This window comes from Leucopleurus acutus (assembly GCF_964270905.1).
Source record: "Leucopleurus acutus genome assembly, chromosome: 8".
NCBI lineage: Eukaryota > Metazoa > Chordata > Mammalia > Artiodactyla > Delphinidae > Leucopleurus > Leucopleurus acutus.
In genome coordinates, this window is record NC_139151.1 from 61,449,975 (window position 1) to 61,472,274 (window position 22,300).

The 22,300-nt window shown below is 56.1% G+C and overlaps 1 protein-coding gene across 1 annotated transcript; it reads right to left on the reverse strand.

Moving 5' to 3' along the window:
- Positions 1 to 825: 825 nt before the first annotated feature.
- On the reverse strand, positions 826 to 21,126 carry DCHS1 (dachsous cadherin-related 1; the record flags this gene model as incomplete). Its single annotated transcript, XM_082844226.1, has 20 exons — positions 19,327 to 21,126; positions 13,343 to 13,531; positions 13,021 to 13,252; positions 12,655 to 12,891; positions 11,298 to 12,323; positions 10,883 to 11,076; positions 10,576 to 10,672; positions 10,316 to 10,473; positions 9,281 to 10,145; positions 8,946 to 9,185; positions 8,726 to 8,851; positions 7,732 to 7,941; positions 5,824 to 6,702; positions 5,586 to 5,699; positions 5,203 to 5,414; positions 4,959 to 5,113; positions 4,633 to 4,763; positions 4,234 to 4,517; positions 3,766 to 3,904; positions 826 to 3,437 (listed from the first exon to the last, which is right to left on the reverse strand). The coding sequence occupies exons 1-20, from the start codon at positions 21,109 to 21,111 to the stop codon at positions 826 to 828; spliced, it is 9,885 nt and encodes a 3,294-aa protein (XP_082700352.1). The 5' UTR covers positions 21,112 to 21,126.
- Between the last annotated feature and the right edge of the window lie 1,174 nt (positions 21,127 to 22,300).

The following is a 22,300-nucleotide window of genomic DNA, read 5'->3' on the forward strand; positions in this document are numbered from 1 at the left end:
TACACCACGTGGCTGCTCTTGTACCCACCCCCACCTCCCTGAAGACCCTCAGGCCTAGAGCTGGTCATCTCCAAGATCTCTCCCCAGCCAGCCAACCCCTCTCTAGGTCACTGCCACAAGCAAGCCCCTGCTGTCTGCCGTCTTCTGGCCTCCTGCCCACGTTAGAGGGAAAGGTCAACTGCAGAGAGATGTGATAGCCTCAGGTTGGGCTCGGGCTCCCAGTGCCATCCCCACTCGCTCCCACCCTAGATGCCCCTGTGTCCACCAGCTTCTGTGACTCCTGAGGTGTCCACAGTGTGCCAGGTGGCTTCCCATCATCCCCCCACCCCTACGGCCCCCACAGAACAGAGCCGGACACTGGGTACAAACTGCAGTTTATTAAGGCTCCAGAGTGAGAATTGGCACTTGATTCTGGGCAGGGGCAGGGGTGTCAGTGGAACCCAAAGGAGCTGGGCCCAAACAAGTTAGAGGGACTGCCCCCATTCCCCCTACCCCCCAATAAATAAAGTCTCAGCTCCATCTCAGGGTGCTGGCACAGGGCAAGAAGCCCTCACTGAGGAGGACCCAGGGCTGCTGCCTACTTCATCATCTTTCTCTCCACACCGGACCCGGCCACAGGTCAGTGCCCAACAGGGCCTCGTGGTGCTGGTGCTCTGACAGGGCCAGGGTGAGACGTGAGACCTGTCCCCACTGGAGGACTCTGGGGTGGGGATCTGGCCTCCCCCGCGGCCAATCATGGTCCGAGGCTGCCCAGGGCAGGCTCAGATGGGGCCTGCATTGGGGACACTGTGCGCATCCCAGGTCGGGGCCCAGCCTGGGCCACAGCTAGATATGCAGCTCCGTGTCATCGGGTGGCTCCAGGCCGGACTCTGCACTCAGTGCTGAGGCTGAGGGGCCCTGGGCCACCCCAAATGGCGAGACGACAGGTGAGCGAGCAGCCAGAGGAGACAGCGAGGGCGAGAAGCTGGGGGACATGGCAGCTGAGGACAGGGAACCTTCATGGCTGATGGGGGAGCGGTGAGAGGCTGGTGGGAAGATGGCCCGGGTCGTAGCCGTGCTGGCTGGCTTGGGGGGCACAGACTTGGCTCCTGGGTGGGCCACGGCAGTGATGAGGGGTGGTGGGTCAATACGGGGAGCCGGGGGACACGGCCGAGCCTCATCCTTGAGCCGGGCGATCTCTGTGAAGACGCTGGCCAGCGGCTGGAACTGAGGGCACCAGCTCAGCAGGTAGTCCCAGTTATAGCTGCCACGGAGCTCCTCCTCCCCAGCCACAATGGCCGTCAGTGCTCCTGCCACACATGGCTTGCCATCTGCTGGAAAGCCATAGTCCCCAGTGGGTGCAGGGCTTAGGCCACAGCCCCCCAAGAAGGCTGTGGCAGCGGCTGGGGGGCCCTCCTCTCGGTACAGAGTGGCCCCTGCACCCGGCAGCAGCAGCCCTGCCTTGCGGCCCTTATACCAGGTGTCGGGGGCAGGTGGCTCGCAGGATGTGTCACTCAGTCCATCTGCATCCTGCTGGATGCCGGAGTCAGGGCCACGGGCAGCCAGAGAGGAAGCCACACTGGCCACACGGGGGAACTCGTTGATCATGCGGATCTCGTCATCCTCTGCAGCCTCCGCTGAGCCTCGGCCGCTTGAGTGTGAAGGGTCCAGGGAGCCACCACGGGGGTAGGGTCCTCCAGCTCCTGGCCCACCATAGCTGGGGAGAGTCTGGTGATACAGGTGCTCTGAAGGCGGTGGGCTGGGTGGCTCTCGGCCCAGCTTCTGTAGAGAGCCACTGGCCAGGGGTGCTGCCTGTGACATCGGGCCAGGTGCCGCCTCAGCCTTGCGGCTCCGGGCCCGCACCAGCCCTAGGACCAGGGCTGCCAATGCAAGCACCACTACGACTCCCAGGGAGGCCGCCACAGCCCCCACCAATAGCAGGTTAAGGTCAGGTGCCAGGCCCAGCGCAGTGTGGGTGATGTCCACAGTTACGGGCACTGTGGCACTCCGGGAACCAGGCAGAGGCCCCCGTGCTACCACCTCCAGCCTCAGCTCCCGTGGTGCCTCACGTCGGGTCCGGCCCCCACCCCCAGAGGTGCCTGTTCCGCTGCCTGGTGCCCGGCTGTCCACCCGCAGGTACAGGGCACCTGTAGTCTGGTTGATACCAAAATAGGGGGAAGAGGTGGCAAGGGAATAGAGCACCAGGCCATCAGCACCTCCATCCTCGTCTGTGGCCTGCACGTGACCCAGGCTGTGGCCACGCCGGGCACCTTCCGGCACTTGGAAGTGGAAAGCTGGAGCCAAGAACACTGGGTCATATTCATCCTCACCAGTCACCAGCACTGACACAGTGACTGAGGCTGACAAATTCCCAGCATCAGTAGCACCCACCAGCAACTGGAAGCTTCCTGTGTGCTCATAGTCAAAGGCCACTCGTGCCCGCAACTCCCCTGTTGAGCTGTTCAGCGCAAATGCCTCACGGCCCTCAGGCCCCGGCCCAGCGTCCAGCAGGTCGTAGCGGAGCCTTCCGAAAGCCCCAGCATCGCCATCCGTCGCATGCAGAGTAGTCACGAGAGTGCCTGGAGGCTGGTTCTCTGCCAGGCTGGTGCTGAGCAAGCCCAGCGGGAAGGCTGGCCTGTGGTCATTCACATCCTGGACCTCGATGGTCACTGGTGCCAGAGCAAAGTGTGCCCCGGCAGGGTCGGCAGCCCGCACGACAAGCTGATGTCGAGCCTGGGTCTCACAGTCCAAGGGGTGGGCCAGTCGCAAGTCACCCGAGCTCTCATCCAGCTGAAAGAGCCCAAAAGGGTCGCCTGAGCTGAGGGTGAAACGCACAAGGCCGTGCGGGCCTGGGTCAGCGTCGGAGGCCTCCACGTGCAGCAGCTCGGCTCCAACAGGTGTGTCCTCGGGTACTGCCACACGGTAGGATGCTCGGGTGAAGACAGGTGGGTTATCATTGACATCCAGCACAGTGACGGTGACCGGCACAGCCGAGCTTCGAGGTGGCTGCCCCCGGTCAGCTGCAGCCACAGTTAGATTGTACTGGGTTAGGCTTTCGAAGTCTAGAGGCTCAAGCAACACCAGGCAGCCCAGGGCCCGGGGGCCTAGTCCATCACCCTCCCCAGTCTCAGCCAGCCGGGGTTCCAGCTGGAAGACTCGGCCCCGGTTGCCACTGACAATGCTGTAGTCCACGGTGGCGTGGGTGCGGCTTCCGTCGGCATCTGTGGCCTCCAGGGTGAGCAGGGTGGAACCAGGGGGCAGATCCTCAGTTACCGCCACACGGTAGTGTGACAATGTGAAGCTCGGGGTGTGGTCGTTCTGGTCCTGCAGCTGCACGTGCACTGTGGTGCGTGCTGCCCGAGCCGGCGTCCCATGATCTCGTGCTTCCAGCACCACATCCACCACTCCTGGCCCTTCATGGCCCAAGGCCATTGTCCCCACTGTTGTGAACAAGGTCCCTGAGATGAGAAGGGAAGAGAAATATGCCATCAGCAGAGGCTGTGGGTGAGCAGAGTGACCCTTCGAGGACTGGGAAATGGCCTCGGAAGTCAGACTCCAGGGAGTGGCCTGTGTGCTAGGAGATTACAGAGGGGCCTCCAGGATTCAGAGAATGGCTTCTAGGCATGCAGTCAGGACAGTGCTTAAAATAGAGACAAAGGGCAGAAAATGTCCTCCCTGGGTCAGAGATCTAGGGAGTTAAGAGTTCAGGCAAGAAATTCCAGGAATGAGGTCAAAACATGGCCCAGCACAGTCAAGGATAAGGGGTAGATCCCAGGAAGGACGCACCGTTGTTGGGGTCAACACTGAAGCCCTCAGCAGGGGAAGCCAGGTGGTAGGAGACATGACCATTGGCACCTGAATCCCGGTCAGTGGCAGAGACGGAGAGAATGGCACTGCCTGGGGGTGTGTGCTCAAGCAGCATCACCTGAGGTGTGAGGACAAGGGTTTAAGGCCAAGCGTCCCAGCTGCCCACTCAGCCTATGTTCCGGAGCTTGGTCTCATGAGCTCTGCTCGGCATCCGTCCCAGCTTGGAGCGCATCTACCCCTTAGAATTTGGACTGTGCCCCTTCCCCCATTTGTGGGCACCGGATGAAGAACCTGGACACAGTTCCCAGGACTTATAAGGCTGGTCTTATATCCCCAAAGATCCGTCCCCAAGTCAGTTCTGACATCCAGCCCACCTCAGATCCTTCCAGCCTTGTCACTCCCCTCCGTTGTGAACAACTCTGGGCCCAGAGGTGGGGGCATCAGTACCTGGTAGAGGGTCTGTGAGAAGGCGGGTGCATTGTCATTGACATCCTCCACGAGCACCGTGAGGTTGGCACGGCCCTCGTGAGGCCCGTCATGTGCCAGGAGCTGCAGGTGGTAGCGGTCACGCTGCTCGAAATCCAAGGGGCCCGTGAGGGAGAGGCGGCCACCATAGCGGCCTACACTGAAGGGATCCTGGGGCCCAGAAGGGCTCAGCACATACCACAGTACTGGTCCTGAGTCCACATCATTCCCTGTTACCTGTGCAATCTCTGAGCCCAATAGTGCATCTGCAATACATGGGACAAGTGTGTTTGGCATGGTCCCAGAGGCCGCTGGAGCCCCAGAGTGGGGAAAAGTGCTTCCCTACCGCCCTTTGTACCTCTCACTTTACCCAGTCCTCACCTTCCGACACTCGGAGCTCCCAGGGCTGGGGGATGGTGGGGCGATTGTCATTGGTGTCGATGACCATCACCGTCAGGGTAGCTGAGCCCACCAGGGCTGGGCTTCCTCTGTCTGTGGCCATCAGCACCAGCCTGAACACAGAGCACAATCGGGGTGGGGCCTGGGGATAAGGGAGAACCTTGGGCAGGGATAGGAGGGCTCAGGACAGGCTGGGGGGTGGGGAACTCAAGACGTGGCCTAGGGATTGAAGGGGATTCCATGCGGGGCTCAAAAGTGGATGGACCTGGGATGGAGTCTCAGGGTCTACAGACCCACCCAAGCCTCACCGTGTTTCGGCCCAGATCTCACGGTCCAGGATAGCTGTGGTAGTGATAGTGCCTGTGGCGGAGTCTACACGGAACAATCCCCGGGCTGGCTGGGATGCGGCCAGACTGTAGGAGATCTGTCCACTGGGGCCTTGATCCAGGTCATCTGCTTCGACCTGGGGAAAGCAGGAGGCTGCTGGCACTGGGCTGGCCACAGACAAAGTCCGCCCAGCCCTGCCCCCCATCTTCCCGTCACACCCCACACCTGCAGCAGGGGTCCCTCCAAGGGCCTGGACTCAGGCAGGAAGGCCACGTAGTGGGGCCGCAGGAAGCGGGGAGCATTGTCATTGGCATCTTGCAGGGTTAGGGTCAGCACGGAGAAGGCAAAGGCTCCTCCACTCTCCGCCTGCAGCACCAGTCGCAGCCGTGGGTTTGCCTCAAAGTCCAGCCCCTCTGCTGAGCGAACCGTGACGGCTCCTGGAGGGAGGTGGAATGTATCACCGACAGACCTCTTGCTTGCCCTAGAGCCTCCTGTCTGCGGCCCGCTACTCAAGGGCAGCCTCTCCCCAACCAGAGACTCCTCGGGCCCAAAGAGGACCCCCGCCAGGAGCCTGTCCCCTCACAGAGCCCCCTGCTCCCGCCCCTTACCTGTACTAGGCTGGATGGAGAATGTTCCTTTCTCATTCCCACTGAGAATGCTGTATGTGATGGGTCCACTTGAGCCCCCTGTATGGATAGCCTTGGGGGAGACAATGGGAGTCCCTGCAGAGGGGATGATATTGGTTGAAATGTGAGCACTAGACTGAGGGAGTCTGGGGACTATTTTTAGTTAGTAACCCCAACCCATCCAGGGATACAAAGCGGGGCGACACGGTTGGGCACCCACCTGGGGGTGCATTCTCACGGAGCATGGCTTCACTACTAGCCCGGGGAAAGCGGGGTCCACGCTCAGACTCTCCCTGCAGCCCAACAATGACCACACCAGTGGCAGAGCGAGCTGGACGGCCAAGGTCGGTTGCCACGATGAAGAGGACACGATCCTGGGGACCCAGGGATACAGGGGAGCGGGCCACACGGATTTCACCAGTGTAAGAGTCCACAGTGGTGCCAGGAGGTGGTGTGCCTGCCAGCCGGTATAGGATAGAGGCATTGGCACCAGCGTCACGGTCTTCAGCTCGCAGAGTGGCCAGAGCCAGGGTTGGGGTACTGAGGCTAGGGCCTGGGCGGGGCAGGCGCAGCCTCAGGGGACTGGTGGGGAAGGTGGGCGCGTGGTCATTGACATCGCGCACCATGATGGTGATAGGCACCGTGGTGCTTAGGGGTCCAGCAGCTGCACCATCCACTGCATTCACGGTAAAGGCATAACTGGGACACTGCTCTCTGTCCAGGGCTGTGGCTGTGCGCAATTCCCCAGAGCTGGGCTCCAGCAGGAAGGCTCCTGCTGCACCTGCACCCAGGTAGTAGGTCACGCGGCCATTGGGCCCAGCATCAGGATCATGAGCCTGTAGCTGCAGCAGCAGGGTCCCTGCAGGTGCATCCTCAGGCACCTCCACAGAGTAGGCAGGCACAGGGAAGGCGGGGGCATGGTCATTAGCATCCAGCACTGTCACTGTCACAAACAGAGTAGCACTGAGAGCTGGCTGGCCTCCATCCCGGGCTTCTATCTGCAGCTGGAATGCTGGCTCCACCTCCCGGTCTAGTGGCCTCATGGTGCCAAACTCCCCTGAAGCTAGGTCCAGAACAAAGGCTTCTGATGGGTCCCCATCTGCAGAGAAGGGCATGCACACATAAACATACATGTGTCAGCCCATGGGAGTGGGGGTGATTTACAGGCAACCTGGCAAAGAAAGAGAAAGAGAGAGGGAGAGAGAAAAGAGGGAAAGTGGGATAAAGGCAGAGAAACAAAGAGAAACACAGAAGGTAAAGAAGGACACTGCAAAGTAGCTTTTCTAAGAGTGTGGTCTGCAGACCCCAGGGATTCCCCTGAGACCCTTTTGGGGAGTACATAAGATCAAAACTATTTTCATAGTAATACTAAGACATTATATGACTTTTTCATTCTCATCAACTCACAAATGCAGGGTGGGGTCCGGATGCTACATGACATGTGATGACATCATGACTTGGATGGTTAATGGAATGTGTGTGCTTGTGTAGTCTTGTGTTTCCCAGAATATTCTAGGTAGAAAGTTTAGAGCATAAATATGTGTTGTTTTCAGAGATTCACTCGTTTTTGCTGGCTTGCGTTCGGTTATACATGCTGTAATCTTTGTAACCTCATTACTGTCCAACAAATTGTTAGTTGAAACCCTAACATTTCCTTGGGCCTACGCAGAAATACAGCAAGTGGTATACTTCATTGGCTTGTTTTGCAATGATATTTTAAAATTTTCTCATCTTTAATATCAAATATTGTAAATACTGATATAATTTGTTTACTATATATTTTATATATTAAATTATTATTTCACATTTTATTATATCAATAAATGCTGACATCATATAAGCCAAAGTTCTTTACAGTTCTCAAAAATTAAGAATGTTAAGGGTTCCTGAGACGAAAAAGTTTGAGAACAACTGCTCTACAGGGAGAGACAATCAAGAAAGAAAAAGAAAGAAAAGAAACAAAAAGATAAAAAGAGACAAAGAGGAGATCAAGAACTGGAGGGGCACAGAAATAGATGCTTGGAGACACAGAAACATAAAGAGAAGGAAAAGGAGACCCGGGCACGCTGGGTCTGACACAGGCCAACAAGGAGTACACCTGGGCAAGTGGGTGCGGGAAGGTTCTCACCCAGGATGCGGTACTGCAGCTGCCCGTTGGCTCCCACATCCGGGTCAGAGGCCCGCAGCGTGGTAAGGGTCTGTGGGTCCTGGCCCTCAGGCACCTCCAGGGAGAGATGGGCACTCCCAAAGGTTGGGGCGTGGTCATTCTCATCCTCCACAGCCACTCGCACTGTGACATGGGTCAACAGCGGAGGCGAGCCCCCATCCCGGGCATACACTATCGGGAAGCAAAATCAGTGAGATCCAGCCTGCTCCCATCCCATGGAGGAATCCACACCACATAGTGTTCCCCAGGTGCACACAAAAATCAGAATATGTCCCTCTCTCCACACCCCACAAGCACACAGGCACACATACATATATGTGGTGGTGTGACAGAAAAGGCACTAAGTGAGGTAACAAAAGATCTGAGTTCAAGTCCCAGCTCTGCCACTTCCAAGTTGTGTTAGCCTAAGCAAGTTACTTAATCTCTTTGGTACTCAATATCCACTTGCTCCTCTGTTAAACGGCTGCAGTGTAACCTGAGGGAACCCTAGAGGGCATAGCTGCGACATTATGCATTTGAGAGTTAGTGTGATCACACTGGTGACAGCCTAGACGTCAGTTCAACTTGCACTCTGCCAAACTCTTGACTCCCCAAAAGGATTAAAAATATAATAGAGGGCTTCCCTGGTGGCGCAGTGGTTGAGAGTCTGCCTGCCGATGCAGGGGACACGGGTTCGTGCCCCGGTCCGGGAAGATCCCACATGCCGCGGAGCGGCTGGGCCCGTGAGCCATGGCTGCTGAGCCTGCCCGTCCGGAGCCTGTGCTCCGCAACGGGAGAGGCCGCAACAGTGAGAGGCCCGCGTACCGCAAAAATAAATAAATAAAATAAAATAAAATAAAATAATATATATAATAGAAACTGTGCTGTAAGCTTATAAAATGTACTTTGCGGGTCCTGCCCATGTAACACTGCTGTTTACAGCGCCTCAGGTTTTGGGGATCCTGCAAACGCGCACCTGTCAGATTGATCTCCTCCTGCTCCTCCCGATCCAGAGCCCGAAGAGTTGTAAGAACTCCAGTGTCTGGGTCCAGGGAGAAGCTTTCGCCAGAGATGCCTCCATAAGTCACTTGCCCATTGGCCCCTGAGGAGGGGCAGCGTGGGGGAAGATCAGAGGGTGAATATACCCTTTCTTGACCCAGTCCATCCCTCTTTCAACCCATCCCCCCAGGCCTTACCCAGGTCTGGGTCGGTTGCCCGCAGAGTGAGCAGAGATGTGCCAGGCGGGCTGTTCTCACGCAAGAGGACGCTGTACTCCTGCTGTTGGAAAGTGGGTGCCTCGTCGTTGACGTCGGCGACACTGACAGTCAGGAGCTGTGTGGCTGAGCGCGGCGGGGAGCCGTGGTCGGAGGCCACCACAGTCAGCAAGAACTCAGCTCGCTGTTCACGGTCCAGGGACCGCACCACGGACAGCGCTCCTAGTTGAGCGGTAGGGCGGGTTGGAAGGAAACCTCAACACTCGCCCCACATCAGCACCCTCCTCGTCCCCACCCCCACCCCCGGCCCAACTCACCGGTACTGGGGTGTAGCCGGAAGTAGCCGTCCCCGCCAGCTGCCAGGCGATAGGACACGCGTGCAGCCTCGCCCAGGTCCGGGTCCCGGGCTACCACGTGCAGCGCTGCGGGCCCCGGCGGCTGATCCTCAGAGAGGCGCACACGTGAGGGCGACGCAAAGACCGGAGCGTTGTCATTCTCATCCGTGACAAAGACGCGCGCGGAAACGCGTGCTGCGCGGCGGCGGCTGGCATTGGCAGGCCGGTCGGTGGCTTCCACGAGCAGCAGCAGAGCGGGAGTGGTCTCCCGGTCCAGGCCTCTCGGGGCGCTGAGCGCCCCGGTGCGTGAGTCTAGGCGAAGCGCGGGCACGGGCGGCTCCTGGCGCAGCAGACGGTAGCGCACGTCGCTGTTGGGGCCCGGGCCGTCGGCGTCCGACGCGCGGAAAGTGTACAGCGCCGCCCCCGGCTCTGGGTTCTCCGGAAGCGCCAGAGCCAGCGGGTCACGCGCGAAGGCCGGCGCATGCTCGTTCTCGTCCTGCACGCGCACCTGCACTCGCAGCAGCCGCGCGCCCGCGCCTCCCGGCCCCTCGGCGCGCACTGTGAGCGCGCGCCACGCCGGGCCCGCCTCGAAGTCCAGGGGCCGCGCCAGGTACAAGCGCCCGGAGGCCGCGTCCAGCGCGAAAGTGCCCTCCGGGTCCGCGCCGCCCACCAGTGTGAAGGTGAGTGCGCCCACTCCCGCCGACTCTGGCGGCGCCACCGAGCCCAACAGAGAGCCGGGCTGGAGGCCCTCGGCTGCTGTCACGGTCAGCACGACAGGCACAGGTGCGGCCGGGTCTGGGTCTGAGGGTTCCGGCGGAGGCTCAGCCGAGCGAGCTGAGGGAAGCACCTGTTGTGGACCCAGAAGGGAGTACGGAATCAGGCGGACCCATGTAAAAGGGAATCTGGGCTGCCCTGCTGAGTAGCAGGAAGGGCGGTCAGAGTGGCCTGACTAGAGGAGAGGATGCCCACACTGGTGACCAAGGAGACGTGGACAGATTGGAGGAAGGGCAGCCATACCTGCACCAGCAGCTGGAGGCTGGAGCTCCGAGGGGGGCTGCCTTGGTCGTGAGCACTTAGCGTCAGCACATAGTGAGGCCGCTCTGCTCGGGTCAGGGGTGCTGCAGTGAGCAGCTCCCCTGAGTGAGGGTGCAGAGAGAAGAGCTCTGAGCCAGGACCTGGGGACAGGCAGAGGAAGGGCGAGGCCTTGGGTTCCAGAGCTGGGCGTGTCATGAGGGCCTGCCATCACCCACCAACTCCCTTCTCTCCAGCCCCCATACCAGTTAGCATGTACAGGATTGTTCCATTCTCCCCCTCGTCCGGATCCCTGGCCTGCAGAGTTGTCACCAGCGTTCCTGGAGGCACACCATCTGGTACCTGTGGGAACACAACTCATCTACAGTTGTCTCCTTCCTGTTCTTGAGACAACTCGGGATGGAGTTCCCATCACCTATGTTCAGGCAGAGCCCCGTTTTTGCTCTCAAACCTGTTCCAAGATGCAGACTCTCTTACTTACACCTACAGTTCTAAGCAGAGACCCACATACCCTCTTACTTCTTCAGGGCAGAGTACTGCAGCTTCACATACCTGTACGGGGAGGCCCCCACCAGCAGCCCCTGAAGCCTGCAGGAAGGTGGGGCTGTTGTCATTGAGGTCGAGCACTGCAATGTGTATGGTGCCTGTGACACTGCGGGGTGGGCTCCCCCCATCCTGCACCTGCACCAGGAGCTGGTAGCTGCTCTGCCGCTCACGGTCCAGAGTTTGGAGTGTGGTAACCTCTCCTGGGAGTGCAGGACAGACAGAGATCATGTATGGGGTAGCTAGGGATGCAGAGCCTGAGGTCCATGAGAGGCTGGGGTTTGGGGAGTGTGGAAGGGAATGCCCGGGTAAAACTCTAGCTCAGTCCTGGTCCTCGTGGCCAGGCTCTGGGGAGTGTGTCTGGGTGCTCACCCAGTCAGAGGATGAGGCTATGGGCTCTCAGATTTTGGGTCCCAGTGCTCACCAGTCTGGGGGTGGATGCGGAAGGCCTTGCTGTCTTCTGACAGCTGTCGCAGGCTGTAGGTCAGACGTCCATTGGGTCCTGAGTCTCGGTCAGTGGCAAAGACCCGGCCCACACTGGTCCCTGGGGGCTGGTTCTCAGCCACAGCCAGGAAGGTGGGCTCCTCAGACAAGCGGGGACTGTGGTCATTCTGGTTGAGGATGCTGACCCTCACGGTGGCTGTGGCTGTCTGCTGCCCCAACTCAGCTTTGGACCCAGACACTGCCATTACTTTCAGCGTGTGTAACTCCTGGGCCTCACGGTCCAGTGCTGCTCGCACCCATAGCCACCCGGTCTGTGGCTCCAGGCCAAAGAGGCTACTTGGCCCATCTGCTGCAAGGCGGTAGGTGACAGGGCCCCCATCTGGTGCTCGAGCCTGCACTTGCAGGACTTGAGTTCCAGGGGTGGTGCCTGAGGGCAGGTCCACACGGTAGGTAGGGCTGTCGAAGTGGGGAGCCAGCCCACGGGTCCCCAAGTCCTGTACCACCACCCGCAGTCGAAAGTGGCTGGTGCGGGGTGGGGAGCCGCCATCCCGGGCTTCCAGCTCCAGTTCATGGGCTGGCCCCCCTGGAGGCCCCAGAGGTCCCATAAGCAGTATGTGGCCTGTGGTGGGGTCCACAGTGAAGGCCCCGCCACCCCCAGCAAGCAGGGTAAAGGTGACTCGACTGTTAACGCCTGAGTCGGGGTCCAGAGCCCGCAGTGTATAGATGGGAGTCCCTGGGGCAGTGCTTGGCGGCAGCAACACCGTGTCTTCAGGTGCAGGGAAGGCAGGGGAGTTGTCATTCACATCATCCAGCAGCACACGCACCCGAGCTACGGCGAAAGCCGGGGGCACTCCACTGCCTGCCCGTACCTCCAGCTCTAGCACTGGTCCCAGCAGCTCCCGGTCCAGAGCTCGAAGCGTTTGTAACAGCCCTGTGGCCCCATCTAGGGAGAAGAGTCCTCGGGGATCCCCACCTGATAGGGTGAGGGTCACAGGCCCCAGGCGACCTAGGGAAGAGGAAAGAAGGGTCAGAAAAGAGATGGGAGGGCACCTATTGAGTTGGAGCCCAGACTCTGATCCCCAAAAGGGCTAGGCAGTGCCCACACCTGGGCCTTTCGAAGTATTAGGGGGAGGGGCAGGTGTTGGCAGAGAAGCTGGGTGGCACCAGGGTGACATTCGTGTACCTGGGGATGAAGCAGAGTGCCTGTACCATGCCCACGGAGGTGGCGGGGATTGGAACCAGAGTGTTTTGTATTGGGGCTATCAGTGGTGTGATACTCGAGGGTTATGTTGGGGTGTCTGGGTACGGCACCGAATGGATATAATGATAAGTGATACCTGATGGATTGTGTGCTTGGACTACACCCACACTGGTGCCTGGTGCCACATCCTCTGGCACAGAAAAGACATACTGTAGTTGCTCAAATACTGGTGGTATGGGAGTTCCAGGCACAATGCTGACGTTGACTCGGGCACTGGGCTCTGCCTGCAGGCCACCTCCATCCTGAGCCCCGATCTCCAGCTGCACCACGGAATTGGCCCGTCTGGCCAAGGGCCAGGCTACCGTCAACAGCCCTGGGAGGACGGAGAAGTGGAGAGGTATAAGGAAACAGAATAGAGCTGGAAAGGTTGGGGGGTGGGGGGCAGGCAGTGCTTCATTTAGGCAGATGGGGAGGCAAGCCCTGGGAATGTGAAGATCCTCACCTGAGTGCTCATCCAAGGCAAACAGTGGGGGGCTATTGCCAGCCAGGATGTGGTAGGAGAGTCGCCCGTGGGGTCCCTGGTCAGGGTCATGGGCACGCACCCTCAGCACAGCTGTGCCTGGGGTACTGTGGGCGCTCAGACTGGCAGCATACTCCCGTGGATAAAACTGAGGTGGGTTGTCATTCTCGTCTGACACAAACACCTTCACATACACCATAGACTTGAGGCCTCCCTGGTGAGACATGCAGCCATTAAGTCAGGTGGCCCTTGATTGGCCCTGCTGAATGCCCTACCCCAGTCTGCCCACAGACTGTCCACTCACCCCATCCACAGCTGTCACTGTGAAGTCGAAGCTTGAGGGCCCCTGATCGCGGTCCAGGGTCCGGGTCGTGCACACGTCGCCACTGTGGGCATCGATGCGGAATGGGGGAGACCCCGAGGCCCCAAGTCCGGCACCCAAGGAATAGGAGAGGAGGCCAAATGGGCCACTGTCTGCATCTGTGGCTGTCACCTGGGGAGAGGCTGGGGTGAGTAATGCCCCATCTTTTTGGCCAGAAAAGCCATAACTAAGGGGCAACTGGAAGGAGCAGGCCCTGGGCCAGTTGGTGCCCAGAGTCTTGGGATGGTGGACACACAGAAGGGACTAGTAGGACACGGGCCAAAATCCAAACCCAGCTCAGACCTCACCACTTGCGTTAGGTTCCTGTGAGACTCTGATCACAACATTTTTGTCGACTGGTCAATATAGAACTTTGTTTTATGTGTGTTTCTGTTTAAAGGCACCTTATTTAATATATATTGTTGGTTCATTAACACTGAATTCATGGCCAATGGCACAACTCATAACTAAATGAAACTTATCTAACACATGTATTTTCTCCATAAGGCACAGCACAGCCTTCTTGTGTTTAGGAAAACAGACATCACTTCAGCACTACAGTTGGGGACAATTTTATACTGCAAAATCACCAAACAAAAAGCACAAAAATGCAAAAAACGTGGCATTAAACAGACCACGAAAAGGACCCTTGTTTACCATATAAGAGCTGTAACATGAAGGCAGAGCATTGCCTTGTTCGACCTCAGCCGGGAATGTGCTTGTCGAGAGACTTGAATTTTCCATCCTTCTGCACATGTCCGGGAATGACTGTGAAAGCTCCATGAGTATTGATTCAAGGGTTACAAATAGATTTTAGAGAGTTGGCGAATTCACAAATACAGAATCTGCAAATGATGAGGACCAACTGTACTTAAAAGGAGAGTGCTAAGGGCTGTGATAGCAAATTCCAGGTGGGTCACAGGGAGTTAATAACCATCGCCAAGTCTCATATCACTCCAATCAGAGAACTGGCTGACCGATAGAGTTATTGAGACTGATGTTATAGGCCTGCTCGTTATTGCGTTTGGTTATAAAGTGGGATCCGATTGGTACTCGGATCTGGTAACTGGAGTGATCAGGATCTGCACTATGAATTTATGGGATGTGGCTCAGGCACCTTTAGCGTCCCTTCATCTCTCAAGCCAACCTCATTGGAAATGAGAAAGGGAGAACTGCAGGTCTATAGGAAAATACCGAGGTCATTAAGTTCCAGGGGCTCCCCAAAACTAAGAAATAGGGGAAGGTTTTCCTGGTGACTTCTCAGGCATCTCCCAGACTGGCTCAGGAAGAGTTTATGACTGGACACCAATGTCAGGAGCCTCTGAACATTTCAGAGCCAGATCAGCAGGAGACACCATTCCAAAAGCTTCTGAGCCTAGGACAGGGCCAGGCACACAGTAGGTACTCTATGTATATTTGTTCATTTAGTAAACAGGGCCAGGCACACAGTAGGTACTCTATGTATATTTGTTCATTGAGTAAACAGACATTCAGATTGCCCTGCCTTACAATAAAAGCTTCTTTCAAACTAAGTTTTATAAATTGGGTGCACATTAGGCCCTCAGTAGTGAGTTAGCTGGTGCAGGCTGCTGTAGCTTGTGACAAAGTACTCTTTGTGGCTACACGGGCCTCAGGGTCATGATATGCTGCAAAAGGAAGCTGGAGAGTTCCCCTTTCTTGGCCAGAAAATGTTGCTCAGAGAGAAGCCTAGCCGAGGATTGCTGATCGTTGCCCGGGCCTTTGACAGAAGTGATTTGTTCCATTGTTTACCCTCCTGAGAGACACTAAGACCTTGCCATGCTGAACCCTGGAAACAGCTCCTGCCCCAACTCTTTACTATGGCTGTGGGCCTGGATATCCCAGGAGACAAACTTCCCCCTGGATCGTCTGGCGGGCTGCAGCACAGCTGCTGCACCGTCTCCAGAAGCTGTTAAAGACCTCTGCCCTCTGACCCGCTGCAGGAAGAAAGCAATAAATAGTGGTCAAGAGAAGTTGTCAGGAAGTGACCCCAAAAGGCGCAGGGGCCGTTGACTGGAAATGACCAAGGCAGAAGTGAATTTTCTGGCCTGTGCAGCCCCTGCTCAGAGGTCCTAGTGCAATTGCAGTCTCCAGTTTCAGCAGGCTCTCAGCCTTGCTACATAGTCCAACCTTGGTCAGCTCCCACTTCCAGCTCTGCCTGAAAGCTGTAACTAACCTCATCTCTCTCCTCTTGTCCCCACCCCACCCCACCCCTAGCTCTCATCACATGCACTAGTGCAAGGAGAAAATAAAGACCTTCATCTGTGAACTCTCTAAAATTCCTAGCAGACCACAAACTTACTTCATCTGCCCCATGCTGACCTCCTTCCCAGGTGTCCCTCCTGCTTTGACACTTTAACACTGCTCTCCTGCTTCTCCACCCACTGCTTCCCCACCCCCAGCCTCCCTCCACCTCTCCTTACTCTGTCTGTTATACACTGTTGTTCTCTGGAATCTTTCCTTGGCCTCTTCTCATTCTGCACATGCTCAGGGCCTTCTCTTCCACTGCTGTGGCTTTGACCCTCATCTGTACTTTGACCCAGACCACTCCTCTGTGCTCCAAACTTGTACATCCAGATGCCTGCTCAACATCTCCAATTGGACATCCCACAGGCCCCTTAAATCCAACCTGTCCTAAACTAAACTCATGATAATCCCAACCCCTCTCTAATGATTCCTCCATCCACGCAGTTGCTCGAGCCAGCAATGTGTTCTTCCCTTTTCCTCTCTTGGCATATCAATCAAGCAGGGACTAAGTAAATCCTCATTATCCCTCTACTTGTCTGTTGCTCTCCATCACCATTATCACTGTCCTGACTTGGGCCTGAGTCGTCTCTCCCCTGGACTACTGTAGCTCCCTTCTCATAGGCGCCTGACCCTCCGATCTGTCCTCCATACCAGGACTTCTCAACCTTGGCATGACTGACATTTTGGATCAGATAAACTCTTTGTTGTGGTGCTGTCATGTGCATTATAGGATGTTGACAGCATCTCTACCCACTAGATACCAATAGATCCCACCAGTTGTGACAACCAAAACTGTCTCTAAACATTGCCAGATGTCCCCTCCAGAGGGCAAAATCACCAGCCGTTGTGAACCACTGCTCTACACTAACTAATAAAAGCATCTTTTGAGAAGACAAATGTCATATTATTCCTCTACTCAGATGTCTTCAGTGTCCCCGAAAGAAAAATGCTCCAACTCCTCGGCTTGGCTTGACTCCTCACTGTCTGGCCTCCTGCAGTCTCGTCTCCCACTCTTTCATCTCACACCTTAAATTCCAGAGATACCGAGCCACTTGTAGGCCCTTGAACGAGTCAGACAAGTCAAGCTCTTCCACTTCTCTCTGCGTGTCACCTCTGCTTCAACCCTTCCCTTATCTCGTCCCCTCATCAGCTCCTGCTCATCTTTTAAGTCTCAGCTCAAAGGTCCTTTCTTTTGAGAAAACGTTCGAACTGCCTATCTGTACCTCATGAATATCCCCATATAGAAGTTTTTATTATTGGAATAAAACTGTTTCTCTGCATATGAATCTCACCTCTAGACTATAAACTCCATGAATTAGGTAGTGGTTACTCAGTCATTACTGTGTTCTGGGTCCCTAATACAATGACAGGCACATGGCAGATACTTGATAAACGAATACTGAATGAATCAAATATTAAGACTTCTTGTAACAGTTATGAACACCCAACGGTCATTTTTACCCCTGCTTCCCTATGATTACTACTAGTAAAAACTCCAGGAAACCACCTGGAGAGATGCCCTCTTGCTTCAGGCACTAGTGAGGAGGGAAGACGTTTGGAAGCCACAGCCCATTGGTCCTGGGCCAAGAGGGAGAGTAAACACATGGGAAAGTGGGTGGGAGCTGGACAGCAGTAGGCAGGCAAGTACCCAGAGTCTGGCCAGACAGGAGGTCAGCCAGGCCTAGGCACTGGCTTCAAAGTCTAGGCCAACAGGCAGCTCCTAGAAAATGCTCGGGGATCTGCTGGACTTCTGAGACATAAAGACTTCAAGCACGAATCTCCTAAGAGACCACCCTGCCCCCAGTCTCCTCTCCTGCATCCATATTCCATGGGGCAGCCAAAGCAATCTTTCCAGAAGACGTATCAGATTTGCCTAGAGCCTCTCAATGGCTCCCTGTGATTTCTAAAATAAAGTCAAAGCTTGGCAGCTGGTCCCTGTCTACTCGCTTGTCTCACCTCCCCATAACTCTTTCTCATCAGCACAGTCGAGGCCAACTTGAACAATGCAGTTCCATGAACACATCATGGTGTTCTGTAGCTCTTTCTGTGGCCTTGGAGTCCCTGTCCTCATACCCCATGTTATCCACTTGGCAAAGTCTCACTGCTTCTGCAAAGGTCTGCCTCTAGGCTTCCACAGCACCTCATATGCAGCCTGATGCATTACTAGTTACTGGTGTGTCTCCTTGCCTAGACTGGGACCGGCCTGGGAATAAGACTATTTCCTTTCTTTGTTCTCAGGGCCCAGCAGAGTGCCAGGCTTACAGTGGGTAAGTTAATTTTTGAATGTATCACTTACCATTGATCTAATCTCTCTTTCACCCTTAAAGCAAGTTAGCTTCCAAAAAAAAAAAAAAATACAAAAATGGGACTTCCCTGGTGGTCCCAGTAGTTAAGACTGTGCACTTCCATGCAGGGAGCACGGGTTTGATCCCTGGTCGGCAACTAAGATCCCATATGCTGTGTGGCACGGCCAAAAAACAAACAAACAAACAAACAAAAAAACAATCTGTAGTGAGGAGGGAGGGATGAATAGGTAGAGAACAGAGGATTTTTAGGGCAGTGAAACTACTCTCTATAATACTATAGTGTATGTCATTATATATGTCAATTATATATATACTTTATACTTTTGTCCAAACCCATAGAATGTACAACACCAAGAGTGAACCCTAATGTAAACTATGGACTTGGGTGGCAGTGATGTGTCAACGTAGGTTCATCTGTTGTAACAAATGTACCACCCTGGCGTGGGATGTTGATAATGCGTGAGGCTATGAGTGGGGGCATGGGGTATATGAGAAATCTGTACCCTCCACTCAATATTGCTATGAATCTAAAACTGCCCCCAAAACATAAAGTCTTGAAAAAAAAAACAAAACCAAATTTGATTATGCCTTTTCTGCCTCAAAGAAGTTCAGTGACCTCTTTTGCCTTCCAAGTAAAGCCCTAGCCCTTCATGGCTTGGTGTCCAAGGACTTCTGCAGTTTGGCCTCAGCCTGCCTCTCCAGTTTCATGCTCCACCCATCTCCTCCAAGCCTGACTTGCAGGAAGCCTGTGGCCCCCACAGGCTCTCCAGGGCTCTCCTGCCTTTTCCTCTGAGGTCTTCCTGCTCTGGACATTGGGATCTCACTGGATACTTCTTGTTGTCTCTCATCCTCGTGCCTGAGCCCAAGTGTCCCATCAAGGCTCAGTTCCAAGGACAGGGATGGGGGTGTATTCCAGGACACCTCAGCACTAGACTAGGGTTGGAGAGCTCTGTAAATGCTGGCATCTCCCTTGGGGAACAGGAGCCACATGGGTGTGCAGGATCTCCATCTCTGCCCTGCAGAACAACTTTGAAACTTTAAAGAGTCCTCTCTCATTTCCTGCCACCGCAAGACACATTTTCTCTATATCCAATCTTAATTATCTCAACTGCCAAGATTACCTGGCGCAGCTCTTGTACCCTGCTTTCTCGTCTTCTCATTAATCCTCACCCTCTGCACAGACTGTGGAGCTCATCGAGTAGGACCGAACCCTCTGGCATATGTCACCATCAACAGATGGCACCTGCAAGGCTTGGTGCCTGCTCTGAGGTCCCCTGTGACCCTCTGATCGACCCACTCCTGCCCACAGAATCATCCTGCTGTGTGCGGGGGGGGGGGGGGGGGGGGCTTACCCACCTGCAGGAAACAGGTTCCGGGCTGGGTGCCCTCAGGCAAGGAGGCATTGTAGAAAGTCCTCTGGAACTGCGGCTCATTATCATTCACATCCTGCAAGGCCACACTCACTGTGGCAGAGGAGATGAGAGGCGGCAAGCCCCCATCCGTGGCCACCACAATTAGCTGCGGCTGTGGTTCCAACTCATAGTCCAGTGAAGCAGCTGTGGTGATGATGCCTGAAGTGGGGTCGATGGAGAACCAGCGGGTGTGGGCACCTGGGGCCAGGCTATAGGTGACCTGACCGTTGGTGCCCTGGTCAGGGTCCCGGGCCATCACGCGCACCACGAAGCTGCCAGGCAGCGCAACCTCAGGCAGGGGCTCGGGTCGGTAGAGCTGGCGGTCAAAGGCAGGGGCGTTGTCGTTGACATCAGTGACATGCAGCACAAAGGCAGCCTCGGCTCGCAGCGGGGGTGAGCCTGAGTCTGTGGCAGTAACTCGCAAGTTATAGGCATCCCTTTCCTCTCGATCCAGCTGCCGAGCCACGCACACCAGGTAGATGACGCTGTCCTGGGTGCTGAGCGCAAAGTGGCCCTCTCCACCCTCCAGGGACACATTGACATGGGCAAAGTCACCATCGTCTGGGTCTGACACAGAGATTCGAGCAACAAGCTGGCCAGGGGGGGCAGCCTCAGACACTCGGGGGGAGCCGTCCGCACTCAGGAAGATGACAGTCATAGAGGGCTGATTGTCATTGGCATCTCGCACGTGCACCGTCACAAAGGCCGAGCCCAGCTCAGGGTGAGCCCCTCCATCCCGTGCCTGTACCACCAGTTCATGGACCCGCCGTTGCTCGAAGTCCAGTGGCCGCTCCAGCCGCAGCAGCCCCGTGTGTGCGTCGATGGAGAAGGGTCCGTCACCCTCGCTCTGCCTCCGGTTGATCTCATAAGTTACAGCCCCATTGGCACCGGCATCGGCATCAGAGGCATACACCTGCAAGACAGGACTGCCGGGGGCCAGGCTCTCGGACACCACAGCGTGGTAGCGGCTCTGATTGAAAGCTGGGGCATGGTCATTGATGTCCAGCAACGTCACGTCCAGTAGGGCCTGGGCCCTCCGGGGTGGTGAACCACCGTCGTAGGCCTCCAGTTGCAGCATGTAGTGTGAGCGGTTCTCTCGGTCCAGCTCCCCGGTAACTACCAGCTCAGGCACTGGGGCCCCATCTGGACCGGGACGTGTCTCCAGCCGGAAGGTCTCTCCAGCCCCATCACCAGACAGCGCATAGCCCTGGGTTCCTAGGCGGCCAGCGTCTGCGTCACGAGCAGGCTCCAGTGGGTAGCGGGTGCCAAGAGCGGTATGCTCAGGTATCTGCAGGACAGCTCGAGCCTGTGGGAAGGCTGGAGCGTGGTCATTGATGTCAGCCACTCGCACGGTAACTTCCACGGTGGCGCCATCAGGAGTGACTGCAGTGAAGCGGTAGCGATCCCGCCGCTCGCGGTCCAAGACCCGGGCTGTACGGACCACCCCGCTGTGCTCGTCAATGGCCAGGTCTGTGCCGACACCACTGCCCTCCTGGGCGGAGATGAAGTACATGGGAGGTGCTGCCGTGCCCGCTGGAAGCCCTGCACTGATGTCCCCGATAAGTGTGCCCGCTGGCTGCTCCTCGTCAATCTGCAGGTCCAAGCTCCCAGCCTGGCCCCAGGCGCCCGGCACCCCCGCGCCCAGGAGCAGCAGCAGTGATAGCAGGGGTAGGGGCCTGGGGCTCTGCATGCCTGGGCAAGAAGGTGCAATGCCCCGCTCCTTCTGCATGGCAGGGGCAGTCCAGTTGTGGCTCGGGCTCCAGCTCCAGGCCAGGCTCCGGGCCCAGCTTGATCTCAGGCTTTGGATCAGATCCAACTTGGACCCTGGCTCCAGCTCACGATTCCTGGCCTGGGAGAAAATCGGAAGCAAAAAGGTCATGATGGGGGAGGAATCAACCGTCCAGGCTGGGGTCTAGGCCACACCAGGACTCAAGCATGCTCAGTGGCCCTGCGTGTGCTGCCTCACACCGTCTGGGGCCCAGGAAGCTCCTCAGGACCCACTCCAGTCTTTACCTGGCAGGTCCCATCCCACTCTGATTCCCGTCCCCCCTCCACCCCCCAGCAGATTGTTTTTTCCTATTGTTCAGACCTAAATGCCTTCAGACTCCCTTCCTTCCATCTGTAGACTTAAACGTGTGGCCAATTCTTTCCCATTTTTCTTCTCATCCAGGATTAATACCTCAATAATCATGTGCTTGGCAACCTCACCCGAATCTCAACAATGTCCTCTCTGCCAGAGCCTTCTACCAACATTTAACTATGCTGAAGTCTCTCTTTCTCTCTCTCTCTCTCTATAATATATATATAATCTCTCTCTCTCTCTCTCCCTCTCTCTCTCTCTCTCTCTCTCTCTCTCTCTCTATATATATATATATATATATATATATATATATATACCTTTAGCCCTACTTCGCTCTCTATTTAACAAGAGATTGAGCACCTATTATGTGGAGGCACTGGAGACACCTCAGAGAATAAAGGAAACAGTCCAGGAATTGGACAAGTAATTAGAAGTGTGATAAGGGCTGTGAGGGAGGAGTGCCGGGAGCTGTGAAGGCATAGATAGAGGAGGGGCTTACCACAGTCAGGGAGTCAGGGAGTGCTTCTCTGAGGAAGCCACATTCAAGTCAGGATCTACTTAATGTAGGTATTTGCTAGACAATGGTGGGCGGAGAAGGGGGATACAGAAACATTCAGAAGAGGGAACTGAATGGGAGGCTTAGAGTCCGCAGTCAAGAAGGGGCTGAGGGTGTCCGGGCAGGTAGGGCACAACGTGTGTGAGGTGTAGAGTGCTGAGGCAGAAGGTATGAAATGGGGCAGGGGCTCGAAGGCCATACTGATGATTCTGACTTTATGCCGGGGACAAATGGAAGCCATGAAAGCATCTTAAGAGTGGGTGCTGCAATATGGCTTACGTC